This window comes from Rhinatrema bivittatum, chromosome 4, assembly GCF_901001135.1.
Source record: "Rhinatrema bivittatum chromosome 4, aRhiBiv1.1, whole genome shotgun sequence".
NCBI classification, from domain to species: domain Eukaryota; kingdom Metazoa; phylum Chordata; class Amphibia; order Gymnophiona; family Rhinatrematidae; genus Rhinatrema; species Rhinatrema bivittatum.
Window position 1 is genome coordinate 100726725 of NC_042618.1, and position 23910 is coordinate 100750634.

The window sequence follows — 23910 nt, forward strand, 5'->3', positions numbered from 1 at the left end:
CATGGAGGCGAGTGGGATGCAACTCGCTGGAAGTGCAAACTGTAGCCCTGATGCACGATGGACAGGACTCAGATGTCCGATGTTATCGAGGTCCATTGGTCTGCAAACACTTGGAGCCAACCTTCAACCAGAGGGTCTGAGTCGTGCGGTGAGGGCTGGCTCATGCTCCCTGGCCACCAGTCAAAACCCCGTGGGGGGGGGGGTGTTTCTGCGGTGAAACTGTGGTTGCCTGGGGTGCCCGAGGCTGCCTGGAACTCGCTCTGGGAAGAGGACGATGAGGTCTGGCCCTCGGTACTGGCAGGTAGTATTTTCATGGCTGGTAGAAGGGCCTTTTCAGATATTGCCAAGGAGGCTTCCTGGGTTGCTGGGTGACAGAGGTACTAGCTGACAATTATTGAAGGGTCTCCTGATAGTCCTTCAGCTGTGCTACCGCCTCCTTGATTCTGTCTCCAAATAGATTTTCCCTCATGCATGGCAAGTCAGCTAGGCGGTCCTGGATTTCAAGGCATAAGTCTGAGGCATGAAGCCACACCTTCCGCCAAGCCCCAATGCCCGCCGCTGCAGCTCTCATGGCTGTCTCAAAGACGTCATAAGCAGAATGAACTTCGTGCTTATTGCATTCCAAGCCCCGCTGCACAATTTTTTGGAAATTGTCCTGGAATTGCTGTGGTAGGAGTTCACAAAATTCAAAAGCCTGTTTCCACAGGTTCTTGGAGTACTGACCCATGTACAATTCGTAACATGCAATACGGGCGGGTTAGCATTGCGCCCTGAAACACCTGGCATCCAAGGAAGTGCCCTATGCTCCCGCCCTGGGGAGGCTAAGACATGGGTGTGGATTCTCTTTGCCTTCTTCAAGGCAGACTCTACCACCACCAATTGGTGAGGGAGCTGACGGTGCTAAAACCCGATGGTAAGGATGAGCTAGGTAAACTGTGTCCATCTTCCGGTTCACCAGTGGCACCGAGATGGGGTGCTCCCAAAGGTGGGCTACCAGCTCCTTGAAGGTATCATGGACTGGCACCACCACTACCTCTTTCTGGGCATCCATGAATTGGAGGATCTCAAGCATCCTGTGCCTGGTGTCTTGCTCTGTTAAAAGCTGGAAAGGCACAGATTCTGCCATGGCTTTAATGAACCCCACGAAGGAGAGCTTCTCCAGGGAAGATTTTCGCCGCTTCTCTGGTGGAGAGGGCTCTGAGGGCAGATACTCCGATTCCTCAATGGAGGACATGGACGCCTCCCCTTTCCAGGGGTCAACCCCTCACTGTGTCCTTCCAGGGATGCGGGGGGGGGGGGGGGGGGGTGTCGAACTCCCAATAGTGTTTAAGATGTAGGCCTCAAAGACACTGAAGAAGGAACAGAGGGCATCGATAGGCCTCAAGGACGTATAAGCACTGATGGGTCCAACAGCGTCGGTGGTATCGGGGGCACTGAAGGCACAGACAGAACCAATGCCGATGGCTCTGGGGAGCCGGGAGGTGATGGCGCGCCATGCGTCCCTGAGACACCATCGAGCCCATTGGCCCTTCCTCCTCTGAATCAGCCGCGAGGAGGCTTGGGACATCGGTGCTGGCTGTGGCAGTAGAACACAGAGCAGCATATTGAGCCATTCCAATATTGGTGCAAGCACCAGTGAAGTTGGCTCCTGCAGTTTCTGTGGACCTGGTGGCACCAGAGGCTCGAAGCCCTACAGGGCCCGGCCAACCGCATGTGCCTTTTCAACTCCTCCTCAAAGGCAGCCAAAGACAAAACGGCTTGAGGAGGCAGCGGAATCGGGACATCTCCCAGGGAACTGGGGGGGGAGGGGCACCAATCCCTCCACCGGTGTTGGTGGAGGCCACCTGGAGGCTTCAGAGGGGTCAGAGGGAATTGCTTCCTCCGCCCGAGACCGTTTCGGAGGAGGCATCGATGTCGATACCTAGCCATGGTCTGACTTAGAGGATGGTGACTGATGTCTATGTTTCTTCAACTGTTTACAATGCTCACCACGGTCTTTTCCCGGAACCAAGGGAGACTGTGAGGAACCCGACTGGGAACGAGACGACAGAGTGCGGTCGGTCCCCGGCTCCTGTCTAGGGACCGGGGAACAGTTGCGGGGGCGACCCCGATGGGTAGAGATTGGAACCTCCTTCCCGAGAGAGGTGGAGGTTCCTAAAGCTGAAGACGGATCTGATTTTTTGGAACCGAATAATTTTTCAGTTTTGTCAAGGTGTATCTGATGGCCCTTAGGAGTCATCTGGGCACAAAGGTCACAAACACGGACATTGTGAGATGCCCCCAGGCAGAGGACGCAGACCTTGTGGGGGTCTGTGATGGTCATAGTCGAGAGGCATTGGGGACACTGGCGAAAACTGGTCTATGCCATCGCAAAACGTACGCGGCACGCAGTTGATGGTTGGCGGATACCGGGAGATGAAACAATCAGTGATTGACCACGAATATTCAAAGGACTTACCAGGTCACGGAGAGCAGAACCAACAAAAAATACGAAGGACCCTATGCAACGCGGGAAGAAAAAACAGCAAAATTTTAGAAAAACTGTGAAAAAGAAGCACGAGCTCATGACCATGAGGCAGCAGCTTTGTGGAAAGGAAGAGACTGAAGAGGGACCCCACATGGACGTGTGGTTAAATGTGCCAGGCTCCATCTGATGTCGTCATCCATGTGTGAGGACCACTATCCTGCTTGTCCTTGGAGAATGGGAGATGCTGGTTAAAGCCTGTTGGGGATATGGTGGGGGAGCAGAGGGACTGGTGGAGACAGGATGGAATTTATAGAATCATGCTGGTGGAATAGGGTGGGAAGAATGAAAAAGGCTGGTGGGAACAGAGTGGGAAAACTGTGTTTAAGACTTGTGGGAACAGGTGGGAGGAATGAGAGAGACTGGGTGGGCACAAGGTGGAGAGACAGAGAGAGACTGATAGGAAGATTGAGAGACATTGGTGTGAACAGTATGGGACTGCATGATAGAGAGGATGAGACTAGTGGGGACAGTGGAATGATTGAGAAAGAGAACTTGGGGGGCTTGAGATAGATTGGAAGGAACAGGGTGGGAGGATTGAGAGTGAGACTGGTGAGAACAGGGTAGGAGGATTGAGAAAGAGACAGGTGGAAAGGATTTAAGGAGTCTGATAGCAATAGGATGGCACAAAGACTGGTGGGGAGAGGGTTGGGGGACTGAGAGGTGAGGGGATCTCACCATCTTTTTATAAGTGTGGCTCTTTTATACTGTGCATTTTGATTTTTTGGCACTTTGTATGTGAAAGGTTGGTCACCCCTGCAACGGAAGAAGGAAGAATAGCTATAACTTTACAGATTTCTTATTTGGCATGTATTTTCCTACCTTCATTCTCCTTGCTCTCTTGGCATCCTGGTTAGGTCTCCAGTTCAAGTCTCAAAGTATCACTAGGTCTACCTGGTTTTTGTATAACTCCTTTAATGTGAGTTCAGCTTTTGAAGACTCCAACCAAAACAAGATTTGCTAGTAGGGAGACCAGAAGCAAACTATTTTTGTGTCTGTGTCAGGGCATAGTACTATGGGGATGGAAATAATAATCTCGACTACAGCAGGTAAGGTAAGCTGCTCCTTTAGCTCAGTGGTAGAGTCCCTGGCTTGTAGTGAGAAGGTTACAGGTTTGAATCTCAAGATCCCCAGTTGGAAAATCCTGTTGTGGCACAGCAGTTGTGGAACCACCATAGTGCCCTGATGCTGTTTTTTTGTTTTCTCTCCCCTTGAAAAGTCAAGCTGCAGCAATGTTCTGTGGCAGAGGCAACAAGAAGCGATGTCCAGCAAAACATACGATCACGTTCAATAAAACAACACCTTTAACCATGACAGTGTAATAACATCTCTCATTTTATAATTTAAGAATATGGAATTATGAATATAGCAAGTTAATACTATAAAATCTAATATTTCAGGGTACTACACTTTAGTCTATATTTTGGTGTATAGTAGAACGTTAACTATATAATAAATAATATATGATTAAAAATCATCTATCTTAAAATACCTGGGGATGTTTGACTGAAATATTATGTAGTGCTATGAACATCCTTTCATGGTAAAAATTTACAAAGAGAAAAATTATCTCCATTTAATTTTGGAGACAGCTCCAAGCACTGTCTCCATTTGATCTCTGATTTTGATAGCCCTTATAACAAAAAAGTTTATAAAGCATAAATTATATAAAACAACCCAACAGAAGATTAGAGAAAGTCATAGAGAAGAGGAGAATTAGTCCTAACAAGCCCTAAAGTCTGTAATGTAGAACAAACAGCTTTTCAAAAAAAATTTACGTTTATATCAAAAAGGTGAGTAGCACTGAACAATATTGTTACATCTCCTAAACCTGGCCATTTCAGTATACCATACAGCTGACATTTTGGTAATTTATTCTGAAATGTTTTGAAATATAATGTATATAGCATTCTACTCTGTGGTGTTCAAATGAAATACCCTAGTTAAATATCATAGCATTTGGGGATCTCCTCCTGAATAAAAAAGGGGGGACCAAATGGAGCACAAAACTAGGCATTTCCCCCCAAAAGTTAATATTTATAGGTATTTAACTCTATGTTGATTCCCGATTCTAACAGTGGCTTATTTGCAAATCATGGGAAAGACAGTGGGCTGAGAAACAACTCATAGCCACCTATTGAAAAAGCAAGTTTGCTTACCGTAAATGGTGAATTAGCCATAACATGTGGATAACGTCATCCAGCAGCACTGAACGGACCTCTCTCTCAGATAGTAGAGCTTTTTGCTCTATTGAGCATGGGCAGGAATTCCTGCTTGGTTGCTGCCTCATGAGCCCTCTCAGTCGATTTTAGAGCTAAGTCTAGCTAGGTTGTTGACTCATCAGAAAATCTGGTGGGTACTTAGCATAGCTAATTCATCCTGACCATTCTAATATAGCTGGTTAGGTTCAAAAGGTATCCTCATAATGTTATTTGGGGAGATTCAGCGGGATGTTTATCCCACTGAATATCTGGGACAAGTTATAGGCTAACTTTAGCCAGATATCTTGTCTACTTGCAGGACTTACTGAATATTGGCCTCTTGGTATATGAAAATTATGTCCATGTTGGATATTTCAAAACCAAGACATTTCCAAAGTGTTATTACCTGCCAAGAAATGTCCTTCTTGTCAGCCAGAACTGTTTAAATGGTAAACTAGAAATAGACTTTGGAGAGTGCTAACTTAAAAAAAAAACATTATCACACTTTGGAAGAATATATTTATTAAGTTTCACTTATGTTAATGATACCACCATTTACTAGTGATGGCAATGATGAAAAAAGAACTGGGGATTTGCCCAAGGTCATTCTTTAGACCATGTTCTGCTGCTGTTATGGCACAAAGAAGCAGCTTCAAAAAAAATGTGCTGTTTGTTAAAGGAGTCGGCACATTCCTTTACAATAATTACAATACAATGGAACCCAATGGACAAATATGTTAGAAAAAAAATAATACACATTATAAGACATAGGAAGGACAATTTTCAAATGGACCTAACTGCAACAAAATGGAATAATGTGGCTAGACAGGGCCATTTGATTTTGCCCCCTCAAAGTAGGTAAAAATATGCACACTGTGAAAAAGCCCATGCTAGAAAAGAGTGGGAAGGAGAAAGTATGCATGAAGTACTTTGCACTACAGTCCCCACCTATGCACATTTAAGTTTCCCTTTGAACATTCACTTGCACATTTGTGGATACAAAGTACTTGAGGACCTGTAATCTTCTCAGCCTCATTCAAAGTTGACTCCTATATGCTGGAATGAAAGCAGCTCGACAGTAAATATAAGTGCAAGTAAACAAATTTGAAGGCTGCACCCAATGAAAAAAAAAAGCTAATAAAGAAGGAACAATTTCTAAATTAAATAACTCAAATTTAAACTTTTGTCCAGAATTGCAATAATCTAAAATGTGCATTTCAAACAAAAAAGGTAGCATACTTCAGAATCCTAACACAGAAAATATCTTAACAATTGTTATAAGTGGCAGTATTTGAAATAATTGCTGGCCATCAACATTCACTATGCAACTTCTTTTAGTTTGTAGTGCAGAGTTCTAGTAGCCATGGTGATCCTAGAGAAAACTGGTTTCTTCACAGGTTGTAATATATTTTATTGGACTAATATAAGGACACTCCAAAGCTAATACTATCTATCCGGGGTACGCAACTCCAGACCTCAAGAACGACAGATCTGGTTTTCAGGCATGAGATATATTTTGCATACATTGAAGGCAGGGCATAGAAATGTATTTCATTGATATTCATTGTGGACAGCCTGAAAATCAGACCTCTGTGGCTCTTGAGGTTCGGAGTTGGCCACTCGTGGTACACATAAACCACCAAGAACTACCCCTGCTCTAAAGGTATACCAAGACCTAAATGGTTTTGAAAGCTCATGTACATCAATTTTAGAAAATTGGTCCAATAAAAGGTATTACAAACTGCAAAGAATTCAACTAATCTTTGAAGCTAAGCACACATGAAGCACAAATGTACAGGTAATTTATACATATTTATATTCGTATATACTTTACTAACACAAATTTAAAAGCTGTCACAAAACAATGTGACACAGTATAACATTAGGACTACACACTGCCCATAATTAAATTTAGAACTCTGTTCTGACAATGTGAAATCTTATATCATATTAACTTTTAAATTTATATGTCCCACTATTATATAGCAACCCAAACATACATACCAAAAAGTATTGCTAATATTAGGTTTACATGGCTAGGAGTAAACCAAGACAGTACCAAGTTAGCCACTGTACCAAAAATGCTACTAGGTCTTTTGACCATAACACAAAGATCTCTACTCATATCACTGTGCCACTTGAACTTCCATACTATATTCTGTACTATTAATACCACGGCAATGGAAATTTGCACATTGTAGTCTAGAATAAGTTCCTTCAGTAATGCCTCTAATATACTTCTAAAAAGTTCAAAAAGCACTACATTTTGCCAATTAAGTTGTTTCTTTAACTGAAGATAAATTGAATTCAGCTGTTTTCAGTGCTGACAATAAAAGATCCACGTTTTCAGTGATAATGAACTGTCAAAAGCCTTCGAGCACCTGCTGACCTCTCTTACTGATTAGACCATCCAAGACTGGTTCACCTTCATTTGTAGGTCTGCCCTTGAACCTGCAATGAAAATAGATGTACCTCAGATAAACATTATTATAATGTGTAAAACAAGGTTTGCTTGATTTTACAACTAGAGAAACTTCAGACTTTTGAGAAAAGGTAATTGCTTACCTGTAATTATTCTGATAAAGAAGTATAATGAGCTGTACTGATGTACTACAAATGGAGCCTTCCAAAATTTCCTCGTTTTTGACGGCATTTTCAACCATTCGTCCTATTCGGCAGGCGTGGGTACAGTTAACTAAACGCTTGCAGACACCCCGGGTTTGTGCTTATTTGCTACCCATAGTTGGGAACGGAGAGTTTCTCCCGGGCTCTCAATCTGCTGCTTTTAGGAAATGGGCACAAGAGGGAATCACGCGCCTTGGTCATTTATATAATGCTGACGGTGTCCGGTTCTCCTTTTCTGAACTTAGGACCCAATATCATTTGGGGGGCTCCTCGACCTTCCCTTATCTGCAAATTACACACTATCTGAAGACCATACCAGTAGCCTTTTGCCAGTTGACAATGTTTCAAAAACTGGAGCGTATTTTTCAATTAGGGAAGTCAAAGGTCCCATCTTTGTCCTTTTATTACAAATATCTTATGCAGGCTGGGAGGACAGATATATGTGGAGTGTTAGCAGAACGATGGGTGGGAGATGGAGAGTTTGCTGTATCTAGTTCTGAGTTATATAACTGTTTTGGTCGGGTGGCTAGAATATCCCAAAACTCGTACTAAAGAGAACTTCAATATAAATTCCTTGGGAGAGCTTACATTTCCCCACAAATGGCATACCATCAACATATCGCCAGTTCGGCACAGTGCGAGCGATGTTCCCAAGTCATAGGGACCTTGTCTCATGCGTTTTGGGCATGTCCGCCCATTAAGCTTTTTTGGGGAAAAATAGCGAGATATTTGGCTATTGTACTAACCATTTCTATTCCAGTGACACCGCGTTGGCTTCTTTTCGGCTGCATTCCAGCTTTGAGGATCAGAGACCCGGGTGTCCACCTTTTGCTCCAGAAAGCGAGTGTAGTGGGCAAACAGGTGATACTTCAGCAATGGAGGGAGACTGAGCCGCCATCGTTTTGGACCTGGAGAAACTTATTCTACTCGCTCATGCATATGGAACACCTTTCGTCACGCGGCTCACCACGGCATAGGAGTCGATTTCTGGCGATTTGGGAACCATACATTCAGACATTACCACATCAAGCACAGAGCAGACTGCTTAATGATTGAATAAGATCTTCCCTCGGACATTGGACGTGAAGGGACGATACAGGCCGAGCCTGGCGGTAGGGACCACTGTGGAACGGACAATGTTTGGGTCCACATAGGAGCCTCAGGGGGGGAGGGGGGGGGGAGGTAGACCAGGGGGGAGGGAGGTGTGTTTTATGCCTATCTTGGAATCCAAGTTTATGTGTTGGTTTTCTAGTTGGAGGGTGTCGAAGTGTAACGTACCCTCTGACCTGTTTTGTATATTTTTATGAAAACTAATAAAATGTTATACCATAATGAGCTGTACTGATAGGTTATGTGATCATCATAAACAGAATCCAAGAACTCTAGAGCTTTCCTAGAAAGCACTGAGCATGTACAGGAGCTTTCAGATACAGTCAAGCATGTTGCTCGAGTTGATTATATAACTTAAACACTAACTAGTTCAACTGGACAAAGAACAATTCACAAACCGGGGAGAACAGGCAGTGGGGTTCATTGCAGAGGTGTCAAAGAACATTTACAGATATACAATTATCTTTTCTCTGATGACAGCTACAATAATCTCAATGATGAAGTTGCCTATTTAACAGCTATCTTTAAATAACAAAGGAAGGTAATTTATGCATGTCAATGGATGGAACACACAAACATTTTTTGGTGGAGAACAACTCTTTTTTCTTTTAATTGCAACCAAAGATGTAAGCTATGAAAAGGAAGACAACATTGGAAACAAACAGAAATGGGTCCTAGGAGGGTGGGATTTGGGTTTTACTCTGCAAACAAGCCAGCTTTGCAAGATGGACAGTCCACATTTATGATTCCAAACAGTGGCAACAGTAGCTATTGACTATGGTTACCTGGAAATGGGGGAATTTTGGGCAGCTCAGGCTACTGCTATTACATGGGCCCCATGGTAGGAGGGGGTTCTGGAACAGCTTTTATTTTTATTTTTTTTATGAGTCAGATTTGGGGTTTGGGAAGTAGGGAGAACCCCAGCCTGCTGACCTGGCCCAACCCAATCCAAGCCAGGCCTGATGTGACAGACTGGCCCAGCCTGACCCAAGCCAACCCAGTCCAACCATTTTTCCATGCCCTGTCTATTGCAGGAAGTTTAACGCCTGCCTCTGAACAGGTGTTAAATTTCTCGCAGTAAAAGCAGACGCACTAAGCAGCCTTCTCTTTAGCATGCCTCCTTGCACTGCAGGGTAATAGCTAAATAGACTTATTACCTTATTTGCATATGATGCACTAAGCTAGCTGTGGGTTTTTTCGGAGCTAAGGACCTTATTATATACCTGGGCAACATTAGTGGCAAAAAACCCATGCTAAAACCAGAGTAAAAAACCACGGTAAGCTCAGTGTTGTTTATTACACTGGCCCCATGTGAACTGAACCGCACATTGCAATCTTGCAAATCTCTTCTAAAGAAATGTAGATTTACACTAACAACCAAACGTCACCATGGCACTTACAGCCCAGCCCTTGACATATACTTTTAAAGTCAAACATACCAGGGTATAGGGAAATTGCTTACCTGTAACAGGTGTTCTCTGCAGACAGCATTACAAATCAGTCACACAAGTGGGTGGCATTATCTGACAGTGCTGGCATGGACAAGCTCTCAGATCTCAGAAATTAAAAATCTCTCTGAGAATGCATGACAGCTCCTCCTCACTGGCCTCTCGAATGATTTTCCTCAGTCTTTTCCCTAGCTGAACTTCAACTCTAAGAGGAGCAGGGTGGGATTGTTCGGCTGATTTCTCCTGCTGTCTACAGAGAGCACCTACTACAGGTAAGCAATTATGCATTCTCTGTGAAGATTCGGGATTAATTCAGCCATAGAAGTGGGAACTCCCAAGTTGAGGGTTGCATAAGAACATTTTTGTCCTTGAACGTAATTAATGTGCAACCTCAATAATAGTGGAAGGTGGGAGAATTGAGGCTGTTAATTGAAAAGATTTTTAAGAACTACTTGACCAAAAGGCATTATTTGTTCAAGAAACTTGCTGTAGATAATAGTGCTTTACAAAAGTTTGCATAGAGGATCAAGAGGAGGCTTTTCAAGTGTCTTGTATGGAGGCTGGTCAGAGAGAAACCACATATGTTGCACTTGCTCTAACCTGATCAGCTTTAATTCTGATAGGAAGTTGCATACCTGCTTCATTATAGCAAAAGTAGATAGAGCCAAGAGGAAAGTGTCTGCTTCCCAATTGGATGGCCTTGTTTGTTTGATTACAGGATATGAATGACTGAGAAGAATTCCTGTAAGGTGTCATCCTTTCTAAGCTATAGAGTATTGCTTTTCTACAGTCAATGTATGGAGTGTTTGTTCTGCTTTGTTTGAGGCTTTGGAAAGAAAACAGGAAGGACTACTGACTTGATTTAAATGAAACCGAGAAACCACTTTAGGAAGGAATTTCACATTAGTTTTGAGAACCACTCTATTTTTGAAAATTTGCATGTGCCTGGAATTTATTAATTTGATGAGAACGTAACTGCTACAAAGAAAAGAGCCTTCCAAGTTAGAAATTTAAAATTATTAGATGCCATTGGCTCAAATGGGGGATGCATTAACCTTGATAAAATGAGAATGAGAACACATTGAGCTATGGGCTTTTTTTTTGTTTTGTTTTTATAGGAGTGTGAAGATGGAAAAGCCCTTTATAAATCTTGTTATGATGGAATGATGAGATACAGGAAGACCTTCAGAGGGGGTGAAATGCTGCAATTACACATAAATGTATTCTAACTGAATTTGATTTTAATCCCAAATTATAAAGGTAAAGAAGATATTGCAACAAATTACAAGTTTTACATCAGAAAGGCTCCCAGTTGTGAGAATCATATCACAGAAATAATCTCTTCCATCTGAATCCATAGGTACATCTGGTAGATGGTTTTCCACCTGCTAGTAGAACTGCTTTTATTTCAAAAGAAAATGTAGACTTCTGAACACTGATGTTCAACATCCATGCTGTTACTGGTAAGAAGCAAAGGTCAGAGTGAAGGAGAGCTCTGTGTATTGAGTTAGAAGGTATGAAAAGATCTGGAGATAAATTGGTTGAGCAATAGGCAGTTTTTGGAGCAAGATTGAGGAGGCCAAAAATGGGCTATTAGAATCATCTTTACTTTGTCTTTAGAATTTTCTTGATGATCAGAGAAACTGGGGAAAACGCATCTAATGGGCCTTCTATCCAAGAGATTGTGAATGTATCTGATGCTAAGGCCCTGACATCTGGTATTTTGGAACAGTAAAGTGGAAATTTGGGATTGAAAAATTTTGAAAAGAGATCCACTTGAGGAATTCCCCAGTGCTGGAAAATTCTTTGGAGAGTTCTGCTTTGAAGTGACCATTTGTGAGGCTATAAGTGTGGGCTCAGAAAATCTACCATTACACTACATTTCCCTGGGTTATGAGTTGTATAGAGATGCATCTTTATTCTATCACCCAATTCCAAGTCTTGAGGGCTTCTTGACACAGTGGTTGAGAACACATTCTTCCTTGTTGAAGTAGTACATTGCCACAATATTGTCTGTTTGAATTTGAAGTACATTTTCTTTTATAAATGTTTGAATGCTAGTAACACTTTGAATATAGCTTTCATTTCTAAAATATTTATATGAAGAGTTTGTTTCTTTATAGAGCACCTTACTGAGAACACAGATGGCCCAAGTGAGCCGCTCAGGCTTGATTTGATATATCCGTAGTTAAGGTCACTTACAGTTGAGGGGGGATGGAAAGGATGATCAAGATTGGAGATTGGAGAGATTGACATAGAGAAGTGATAATTATTCTGTGAGACAGAGGTTGAATTTGTTGATTTCAGTAACATTTTAGGTGCCAGTGAAGAAGTCTCATATGTAGCAGAGCATAAAGAGTAACACACTGTGGCTGCCATGTGGCCAAGCATATCCATGAATTTTCTTGCCAATGAATACTGCAGATTACAGCTATTGTTGAAAGTATTTTTGTCATTCTCTGAAAAAGCAGAAAAGCTTTTCCTGCTTAGGTATCCACCTGAGGTCCTACAAATACTAGGTGATAAGGGTAATGGATGAGATTTGTTGTAGGTGAGGCAAACCCCAGTGAGAGAAGACTGAACAGTTGCAGCTGTTGACATTTTGGCTTCTACTAAGGATCTGTGCAATATGAGCCAATAGTCTTAAGCAGGGAAAGACCATTTCATTTGCAGATGCATTGCTACTACTGCTAGACATTTCATGAAGACTGTTGGGGTTGCTGAGAGACCAAAGGAAAGGATTCTGCACCGATAACATTTGTTTTCTACCATGAATCTGAGATATTTCCTATGGTTTGGATGAACTGGATCTTGAGCATAAGCTTCTTTGAGATTTGACATAGTTAACCAATCACTGAGGCTTAACAGTGGAAGGATAATCCCTAATGAGCTCATCTTGAGCTTTTCTTGTTTGAGATATTTGTTTAGATCTGTTAGATCCAAGATTGGGTGACGCCCACCTGACATTTTGGGGATAAGGAAGTATCTTGAGTAAAACCACCTGTTTCTATCAGTCAATGGAACTGGTTCTTCTACATGAGAGAAGATAAGAGATGTCAGCTCTTGTCTTGTGTGACTGCTGCCTGGGAAACTAAATCTAGAGCTAGAAAAGCTTTTGGAGGAAGAATGTCAAAATTCAACCTGTAATCATTCTGGATAATACTGAGAACCCACTGGTCAGTAGTGGTGGTAGAAGGTGGGAGGTGTTTGTAGTCGAAAACTCAGTTGTTTGCTAGTAAGACATATAGGCTCTTCGCGGATAATAGTTTTGTTTCCTGTAGGGCTGCTACTTTCTTAGTGTTGTCATAGGATCTGTGTTAGCTATAGTTAAAGTCTGAAGCATTTATGATGTTTACCATCTCATAATAAGTTCAAGAGAGATTGGGTGGGGAAGGTGTACTATGTCTCAGCTTCCAGGAAATCAGCTAGTGTATTTATCCTAATCCATAAGAATATTCCACTTAAGGTCCAGAAGGAAATAAGAGACCCTATTAGGAGGTACCTGATTGTGGCTGCTTCCCTATATAACAACCATTAACTCTCTGTAATATATATGTACCCAACATATACGATCATAAATTCTTTAAAGAATTGTATTGCCACTTACTCCCTTATGTGGGGAAGGGATTACTTTTGTGGGGAGACTTCAATCTGGTCAGAGACACCACTTAAGACAAATCCCATCCAGGTAAAATAGACAAGGCATCATACCCCAAAGGTATCTCTTTTTAAAAAAATGTATTTATTTATTTATTTTTAGAGGATGCACTACAGCCTACTGATGTATGGAGAACACTCCACCCCTTTGAAAAAGACTTCACTCACTTGTCAAGGGCTCACTCCACTTTTTCTTGGTTAGATTATTTTTTAATTAGTCATGATCTTTTTTCAAAGATAATTAAGGCCCAGAACGAAGAGATCGTGATCTCTGACTATGCTCCAATTGGAGTAAAATTTGCTTACCACCCAGAAGACCACCTATATAAAAATTGGAGATACCCTTATTATTTAGTCACTGATATCTCTTTTCAGGAGTACCTGCGGCTTAAATGGAAGGAATATGCACTTCATAATAAAGAACATCAATCCAACCCGGTTCTGTTTTGGTACTCAGCTAAATCTGTGCTGCATTTAGATTATTATAGCGTATGTTTCTCATAGGAGGAGAGCCCTTGATAAGCAGGTGCTACAACTAGAGTTACAATTGCGGAAAGCTAAAATTAAACTAGGACGTGCAAACACCCCAGGTAATAGAGAAACATATATGGCAACCCAGGTAGTGTTGAACTCCCTTTTACATCAAAGAGCCTCCAAAAGCTTATTATATTACTAACTTCAATTATATCAGTATGGGAACAAAACCGGGAAGCTAATGGCTAATTTATACACAACCAACGGTTCTAAATACATCTCGTCAATAAGAACTGATTTAGGAAAATTTCTACTGAAGAGATTTTACGGTGTTTTAAAAATTATTATTCTAAGTTATACTCCTCCAATAGCTGGAATGAAGCAAGCTGTAGAACCTTTTGTGATATGCTATAACTCCCCAAGCTAACCTTGGAACAGTCACAAAGATTAAACAATCCTATAACAAGTGCAGAAGTTGCAGCGAGTATACAACAAGCTAAATGGTTTAAGACCCCCGGCCCATATGCATATAGTTCTGAATTTTTAAAACACTTCAGGATTTGATTGTAGAACCCTTGTGCTCCATGTTCAATACCTTAATTAACCAGGGTGGCTACCCATCACACATTAATTTAGCACATATTACGATAATACCTAAGTCGGGCAGAGACACACTGTCGCATTCCTCTTATAGACCAATTTTGTTGCTAAATGTTGACCAGAAATTACTACCAAAGATCTTGGCAAATCGACTGGCTGAACTCCTGCAAGATAACCTACATAATGACAGTATTGCAGAACATGTATTATCGAGAAATGCAATACAAATTTTATGTAGGGCATATATATCTCAGCACATGGCTCATCGAGAAGGATTGACATGGATGTCTGCAGTAAATGCTATCAGGGAGTAAATCACTTGTCCCATGCCTTCTGGGAGTGTTCTCTTATCTCCTTTTGGGACAGAGTTTTACGATATATATCCAACCTACTAGATGTGACACTCCCTATTTCATTTAAGTTAGTTCTTTTTGCTAACTTTGCTGATATTAAGATACAAGGCACAGGAAGTAAAATCTTAATACAGAAGGCCTGCCTAGTGGGTAAATGAATAATCCTGACTTATTGGAAATCCTCTAATGTACCCCATATTGGAAATGGCATAATATGTTCCATACTATGATGCAAATGGAAAATATTCCATTAATCTGCTCTCCCCAGAGCAGGAAAAAATTCCTATTGATTTGGAGCTCATATATACAGTCGCTATCTCACAGATCCCGCAGTCTTATTCTTACTACTTAGGTTTTAACATTCTCCAAAAGGTGACTCAAGAAAGTATAATCATAATAGCCCTTTATGCTTGTTAAGAGAGGGTGGGGGTGGTAAAGGGAGGGGATAACAATGTAATATTAAAATGGAAAATTCAGATCTCTGTATCTGTTAATTGGTTGACTCCAGAAACCAGAGTCAACGGAGTGGTTTGTATTCTAATACTGTTCAATAAAAGTACATAAACATACAAGTTAGTGCCAGCAGCCTGGTTCCACTCTGGTTAAGTGGAGGCCATCCTTTCAGAATAGGCTCCCCCTTCCCCAGAATGTTCCCAAATTCCTAACAAATCTAAAGCCCTCATCCCTGCACTATCTTCCAATCCACACAAACTCTGGAGCTCAGCTTGCCTCTGGAGTCCTCTGCGTGGAACAAGGCACATTTCTAAGAAATCAATGCTAGAGGTTCTGGATTTCAATTTCTTATCTAAGGAGGGTCAATTACTAAGTATTTTTCCCAGACACGAAATGGTAGAAAACCTTTAGTAAATAGGTTCTTAAAAGCCCAAATTTAGTTCCCAGAACCCCTCTCCTGCACCTTCCTATATTATTGGTAACCATATGTACCATGACAGATGGTTCCTCAGTTGCACTCACTGAAATCTCATTTAAGTGACACGTGAGGCTCACTACCTTTGTACCAAGCAGGCAAATTACCAAGTGATCTTCATGCCCACCAGCTGCCTACATTCCAAATGACTGAATCACCAACTACAACAGCATCTTAACCCTGCCCTCCTGGGCTCAGATCCTTGGAGACTCATTTCTGGTGCGAAAGGATAAAGCATCACCTCGAGGACAAGTCATAGCTACAAGGTCACTTCCTGCCACACCAAGGTGATAGTCTCCTGCCAGGTGATTTTGCACCTCCAAAGTAGTACAAGGGCTGCTAGACTGAAGTTGGGACTGCTTTACTGTGACCCTGAAAATCTCTTCTATTTACCTCTGTCTGCCACTCTGGCTTCCAGATTGGGTTTATGCTTTGAGCCAGGAGCTCGCTGCAATGGGTGCACACACATAACCTTTTACCACCAGGAAGATAATTATACATGTGGCATTCAGTGCAAAAAAACTTGATAGCCCCCATCTCACTGCTAGGCATCTGTCTGCATCTTAATTTGTTGAGTTACTAAAGTCTTAAAAACTGATTAAGGAGTGGGTATGTCTCAATTTAAGGGTTGTTAAATTTGACTATGTTTTTTAAAATTATAAACCCATAGAATTTAAATATCGACCACCTTTTAATATTGAAAAATTAAATGACAAACTAGAGGAAAAACTAACAGATATTGACTACAACAACTGCAGTTCTGCAACGGAAACATGGTTAGACTCAACCAAAAAATAGCTGATGAAATAAACCCCATCAAATCAATACGTAAAAAAGAAGCAATACAAAATAATCCCTGGCATAATGAAAAAGTAAAAGATGCAAAAAGGACTCAGGTCAATGGAAAAAAGATGGAGAAAACACAAAACAACCGAACCCTAACTAAATACAGAAAACATCTATCCTTTTACAAACAACTAATTCTTAATGTTAAGAAAGAATACTATAGCAATAAAATAGAAAAGTTTGCTAACAATCCAAGAACCTTATTCTCAATAGTATCAAATCTCACCAATGACAAACAAGAATCACCACAAAATCTACCGGAATCAAAATGTAATAAAATTGCCAGATTTTTCAGTGACAAAATTACTAACTTAAACAAACTTCCAAACACTACCAATCAAGAAATTAAAATGCAAAAAAGAGACTTAAACAATGGTTGTCACTTATTGAGATATCCAAAATGGAAGTAGAATACATGCTAAAAAACCTAAACCCGGCTCCACACAAAATCGACTCAATACCAACATTTGAACTTAAGAAAACAGCTAACACAGTCTCCCCTACATTAGCTAAGATCATAAACCTATCCCTAGAAGAAGGAACTATGCCAGATATACTGAAATGGGCGATTATAAAACCAATCATAAAGAAAAAAAACTGTGACCCCTGATCCTGAACAAATACCGCCCAGTCTCAAATCTTCCCTTACTAGCTAAACTAATAGAAAAAACAGTACAGAAAAAGCTAGCTGAACACCTAGATAATAACATACTGTATCCATCTCAACATGGATTTTGAAAGCACTACAGCACTGAAACACTACTTCTCTCGCTAACAGATAACATTCTAAGAGGTTTTGATAGCGGTAAACATTACGTTCTAATAATGCTAGACTTATCAGCAGCTTTAACACAGTAAACCATAAAATACTACTAAAAAGACTAGAAGAAATCGGATTACACAGCAAAACAATAAACTGGTTCAGTTCATATCTAAACAATAGGTTCTTTCAAGTTCAGATCAACAACGTATTATCAGAAAAAGTCAATCTCAAAACAGGAGTACCACAGGGATCAGCCCTGTCCGCAAACCTCTAACATATACATGCTGCCTTTATGCCATCTGCTAGCAGGACTAGGAATCATATGTTACATTTATGCAGATGATATTCAACTAATCCTACCAATCGAGGACACATTAGAGAAAACGTTAAACCTAGCTAACATGTACCTAGACATAATAAAACAACTACTAAACCAAATGGAGCTTGTGATTAATATTGAAAAAACAGAATTTCTACACTTAGAACGGAAAAATATTGAAATCATTCAAACTCCAATAATACTCAAAAAGAACTAGCTGAAAAAGCACGAAACCTTGGAATAATAATGGACCCAGAAATCAATCTAAAACAGCACATATCGCTAAAAGTAAAAGGCTATGCAAAACTCATGATCCTGAGAAGGCTAAAACCACTACTAACACCAGATCATTTCAGAACAGTACTTCAGGCACTAGTCTTTTCCAGCACTAACTACTGCAATGCACTTTTACTAGGACTCCCAAATACAACATTAAGACCACTTCAAATACTACAAAACACAACAGCTAGAATATTAACTGGAAAAAGAAGGAGGGACCATATAACAAACTCTAGCCGAATTACATTGGCTACCCTTAGAACACAGAATAAAATACAAAGCATTATGTAACATACATAAACTAATACATGATGAAAAAGCGGACTGGCTAAACACAGCATTACGAGTACACGTCCCACACAGAAACCTTCGATCAGCAAATAAAGCACTCTTAACCATTCCTTCAGTAAAGTCAGCGAGACTAACCCAAGTGAGAGAAAAAAAAATTATTCCTTACCTGCTAATTTTCGTTCCTGTAGTACCATGGATCAGTCTAGACAGTGGGTTATATCCCCCGACCAGCAGATGGAGTCAGAACAGAGTTTGAGAGCATCAGCATATAGAGTAGTGCACCCTCTGCTGGAGCTCAGTATTACGCATAGCAAAGCCCAAAAGCAAAACATAACATTTTGGATCCAGATCCGTCCCCAAAAAGGAACAGAGAAAGATATAAGTAAACAAACGGTCAACGGGACCACCAACAGTCAACTTGTGAGGAGCTGTGAACAGTAACAATAATCAGAGACAAACAGAATGAAAGTTACCTGGAAGAATCCGAGCAGGACCTAATGAAACCCCTAGTGGCGGGAGTCTGGACTGATCCATGGTACTACAGGAACGAAAATTAGCAGGTAAGGAATAATTTTCTTTTCCCTGTACGTACCTGGATCAGTCCAGACAGTGGGATGTACCCAAGCTTCCCTAAACCGGGTGGGGTCCTGAGAGACCTGCTCGGAGAACTTGATCGCCAAAAGAACCCGTGTACTGAGGCGCCAGGTGTAGTCTGTAATGTCTGGAAAAAGGGTGCAACGACTTCCACGTCGCCGCACGGCAGATTTCCTGGGAGGAAACGGAGCGAGATTCCGCCCAGGACGCCGCTTGGGATCGCGTGGAATGAGCCGACACGCTGCGAGGCGGCACCCGCCCCGCCGCAATGTAAGCCGATGAGATGGCGTCCTTTATCCAGCGCGCAATAGTCGTCTTGGATGCCTGAGAACCTCTCCTCGGTCCTGACCAGAGGACAAACAAATGATCGGATACCCGGAAGTCATTGGTAACCTCCAGGTAACGGAGCAGCACACGCTTGACGTCCAGGAACCGGAGAGACCGGGGTTCCTCTGGAGCGAACGCTGGAAGCTCCACCGTTTGATTGACGTGGAAGGCCGAGACCACCTTTGGTAGGAAGGATGGCACCGTACGAAGGGAAACCCCGGAGTCGGAGAAACGCAGATAAGGGTCCCGGCAGGACAAGGCTTGGAGCTCTGAGATCCGGCGAGCAGAAGAGATGGCTACCAGGAAAACCATCTTGAGGGTCAGGTCCTTGAGGGAGGACCCCCTCAGGGGTTCAAAAGGAGGGCCCGATAGCGTTCGCAGCACCAAGTTGAGGCTCCAGGAAGGGAAAGGATCCCTGACCGGTGGCCGTAGGTGTTTGGCACCCTTCAGAAAACGTGCGATATCCGGCTGAAGGGGTAGAGAGCAGTCCTTCTGTACCAAGACATTCAAGGCCGCCACCTGAACCCGGAGCGAATTATAGGCGAGACCCTTATCCAGACCATCCTGTAGGAAATGAAGGATCAGCGGGACAGTCGCCTCCATGGTTTGGACCCCGCGGTCGGAGCACCAGGCTTCGAAGACCTTCCAAACTCGAACGTAAGCGACGGAGGTCGAAGGCTTGCGGGAACGAAGCATCGTTGAGATCACTGTCTCCGGGTAGCCTCTGTGGCGGAGACGGCGCCGTTCAAAAGCCAGGCCGCAAGACAGAAGAGTTCTGCCTGCTCGAAAAATACCGGCCCCTGACGCAGAAGATGAGGAAGATGGGACAGGCGAAGTGGGCCGTCCACCGTCATCTGAAGTAGATCTGCGAAACATGGCCGACGGGGCCATTCCGGGGCTACGAGAATTACAGTCCCTCGATGAAGTTCCAACCTGTGGAGAACCTTGCCGACCAGAGGCCAAGGAGGAAACACATAGAGCAGTTGATCAGACGGCCACGGGAGGGCGAGGGCATCCACCCCCCTCCGCGCCGCGCTCTCTTCTGCGGCTGAAGAAGCGTGGAGCCTTGGCGTTGAGAAAGGTCGCCATGAGATCGAGGCGTGGAGTCCCCCAACGACGGACGATGAGATGCATTGCCTCGTCGGAGAGAGCCCACTCGCCGGGGTCTAGCTGTTGACGACTCAGGAAGTCCGCCTGAACGTTGTCCACCCCGGCGATGTGAGAGGCCGCTATCCGGACGAGATTGCTCTCCGCCCACTCCATCAGGGGAGTTGACTCGAGGGAGACATGCTTGCTTCTTGTCCCCCCTTGACGACTGATGTAGGCCACGGTGGTGGCGTTGTCCGAGAGGATCCTCACCTCTCTGTGTCGCACCAGGGGAAGAAAAACGCTGAAGAGCGAAACGCACGGCTCTCGTTTCCAGGCGATTGATCGGCCACTTTGCCTCCTCTGGCATCCAAGTCCCCTGCGTGGCGCTTCTTTCGCAGACGGCGCCCCATCCCGCGAGGCTGGCATCGGTGGTCACCACCACCCAATTGGGAACCTCGAGTGAGACTCCCCGAGCCAGATGCGAGGGGACAAGCCACCAATCCAGGCTTTTCCTGGCTAATGGTGGAAGCGGCAGGATCACCTGATACTCCTGGGAGACTGGTTTCCAACGGGATAGCAGGGACGCTTGCAGTGGACGCAGGTGTGCAAACGCCCAGGGTACCATGTCGATGGTGGAGGCCATTACTCCCAGGAGCTGCAGATAATTCCAGGCGGTTGGTTCTTCCAAAGCCGAAAACCGAGACATGTGCTCCCTCAGGGCTTGCGCCTTGTCCTGGCGCAGGAACACCATACCCCGCCGGGTATCGAAGCTCGCTCCTAAGAAATCCAGGTGTTGCGAGGGCACAAGGGAACTCTTTGGAAGGTTCACCACCCAGCCCAGAGAGCGTAGGAATTGTACTACTCTGGCCACTGAGGTCTGACCATGTGAGAAGGACTTCGCTCGAATCAGCCAGTCGTCTAGGTACGGATGTACTAGGATACCCTCCTTGCGGAGGGCCGCCGCCACTAGTACCATGATCTTTGTGAAGGTCCGAGGTGCGGTCGCCAAACCGAAGGAAAGCGCCTTGAACTGAAAGTGTTGACCGAGAATCTTGAAGCGAAGTTACCGCCGGTGAGCCGGCAGGATGGGAATGTGCAAGTATGCTTCCGAGAGATCCAGTGAAGCGAGGAATTCTCCCTTGTGCACTGCGGCAATCACTGATCGAAGAGTCTCCATGCAGAACCGGCTGACCCTGAGGGCCTTGTTTACCTCCTTCAAGTCCAGGATGGGCCGAAAGGAACCGTCCTTTTTGGGAATGATGAAGTAAATGGAATAGTGGCCCAAGCCCACCTCGAAGGGGACGGGAACGATGGCCCCTATTTCCTGCAGTCGGTCTAGTGTTTTTTGAACCGCTATCCTCTTGAGATCCGAACCGCAGGGGGAGAAGATGAACCGGTCCCTCGGGGGGCGGACAAACTCCAAGGCGTAACCGTCTCTTATGGTGTCCAGCACCCACTGGTCCGTGGAGATAACTGCCCACTCCTCGTAGAAGTCCATGAGGCGGCCCCCGATCTGGGGAGGTGAGAAGTGGGCTCCTTTGGCATCATTGGGATGACTTTGTGGGCGGATTTCCCTGCCCTGGACCCTCTCTCGCGGGCCTCCGCCCACGAAAGGAACGAGACCAAGGCTGGGATCTTGTCGGCTGTATCCGGGAACCGGACTGCCGGTAAGACCTATAACGTTGCTGTGCCCTGGCCCTGGTTCTACCGGAAGAAAATGACCTGAAGGAACGCTGTCTATCCTCCGGCAGCCGATGCACCAAATTTTCCCCCAGTGACTTGATGATCTGGATCCAGGTCCTCTCCAAATAAAAACTTCCCTCGAAAGGGGAGGGAGCCAAGGCTCGACTTGGAGGAAGCATCCGCCGCCCAGTTGCGAAGCCACAAGAGCCGTCGGGCTGCTACAACCGAAACCATGGACCGCGCCATTACGCGAAAGAGATCATACAAGGCGTCCGCCCCGTATGCTATGGCAGATTCCAGACGGTCCGCCTGGGCGGCCTCTTCAGGGGGCAACTCCTGAGATGTGAAAAGCTGCTGTACCCAGAGTAAGCTGGCCCTTTGCGCGAGCGAACTGCACATCACGGCCAGCATACCTAGGGCGGAGACTTCGAAGACCCTCTTGAGGAAGGTTTCTAGTTTACGGTCCTGCGTATCCCGCAGGGCTGTTCCACCCGTGACCGGGATGGTCGTCCTCTTGGTCACTGCCGACACCGCTGAATCTACCTTGGGTACCTTGATAAGATCCAAAAAAAATCCTCAGGGAGCGGGTATAGCTTTTCCATGGCGCGTGTGACTTTCAAGGACGCCTCGGGAGTGTCCCACTCCCTAGTGAGAAGCTGTAGGAAGAACTCATGGATAGGGAAAGCCCTTGCCCTAGGACGGAGGGCGGCAAGTACTGGATCCCCTTTGCGAGAAGAGGTGGCGACGGCAGGAGCCACAGGGATCGGCGGATCTGGAGGTGGGTCGAGGTCCAGCTCCTGAATAATATGGTGGATGAGTTCATCCAGCTCTTCTTTTTGAAAAATCCGTAGGGCTCGAGGGTCGTCCCCCTCCGTATGTCCATCCGGATGCGCCTCCGGGGGTTCCGGGGAGTCGTCTCTCACCGGCGAAGCCGCCCCCGTGGTACGCCGGGGTGGCACGGGAGAGGGACCCGGCAGGGATCCAGGCGGTGAGACCAACAGCATGTTTAGGAACCTTGCGGGGAGGGGCCCCCAGGGGATTCGGCGCCTGCGCTCCCATACCGTGCAAATAAGCCATGTGCATTGCCAGAATAAAATCAGGTGAGAAAAACGGGGAGCTGATTGGAATCCCTGGGGGGGGACCGTCCTGGGAGCCCCGGTCAGGCAAACCCCCCCGCCGGGGGCAAAGTCTGTTGAGAGCCAGTACAACCAATCCTGTCTGCATCTGGGAGCGAGTCCGTCTCACGCTGTCCCCCTAAAATGGCCGCCATTCCCGCCAAAGGCGGCGTCGTGGCCGGCCCGCGCCACTCGGGCTGAGGAGGAGGCAGGTCCGAAATCGCACCGGAGGACTGCAGGGTGCCTTCCCCGTTGGGGAAGCACCGCTCACAAAGCCCCTCCCTCAGAAATTGATTCCCCGGTTCGCCGCAGGCCTCACACCTCGAGGACCGCGGCATGTCAGCACCGGGAAAAAAAAGCCTCGGGAGGGGGGCCTGGCATGGCCCTAACAACCCGCCGAAGGGGTCCAGGAACTGCGGGGGAAAACCCCCGTTTCAGTTGAGCACACACCCGCGGGCGGAGCTTGCGAACCACGGGACCCACAAACGACGCGTGGAGCGGCCGGAACCACCGGCATCCACGGGGCACCACCAAAAAGAAGCAAACCTGTGGAGAAAGAAACTCAAAAAACTTCCACTTACCCCAACGGAAGAGGAAAGGAGTACAGAATAGAGAAGGCAGAGCCACAGACACACGCCTCCTCAAAAATTGAAAAGTCTTTTTTTTTTTTTTTTTTAATTTTAA

General features: G+C 44.7%; 2 protein-coding genes across 11 annotated transcripts in view; both read right to left on the reverse strand.

The window, feature by feature from the left end:
- LOC115089353 overlaps positions 1–1234 on the reverse strand; it is a 64327-nt gene extending 63093 nt beyond the window's left edge. Inside the window, exon 1 of the mRNA XM_029597442.1 lies at positions 850–1234. Within this exon, the coding sequence (XP_029453302.1) occupies positions 850–1234 (385 nt within the window). The remainder of the gene's footprint in view (positions 1–849) is intronic.
- Positions 1235–5227: 3993 nt separating this feature from the next.
- LOC115090001 (coiled-coil domain-containing protein 9B-like) overlaps positions 5228–23910 on the reverse strand; it is a 249141-nt gene continuing 230458 nt past the window's right edge. For all 10 annotated transcript variants that reach the window (XM_029598528.1, XM_029598525.1, XM_029598531.1 and 7 more), the window contains one exon: positions 5228–7176. In XM_029598528.1, the coding sequence (XP_029454388.1) occupies positions 7089–7176 (88 nt within the window). In that variant the 3' untranslated portion in view covers positions 5228–7088. The remainder of the gene's footprint in view (positions 7177–23910) is intronic.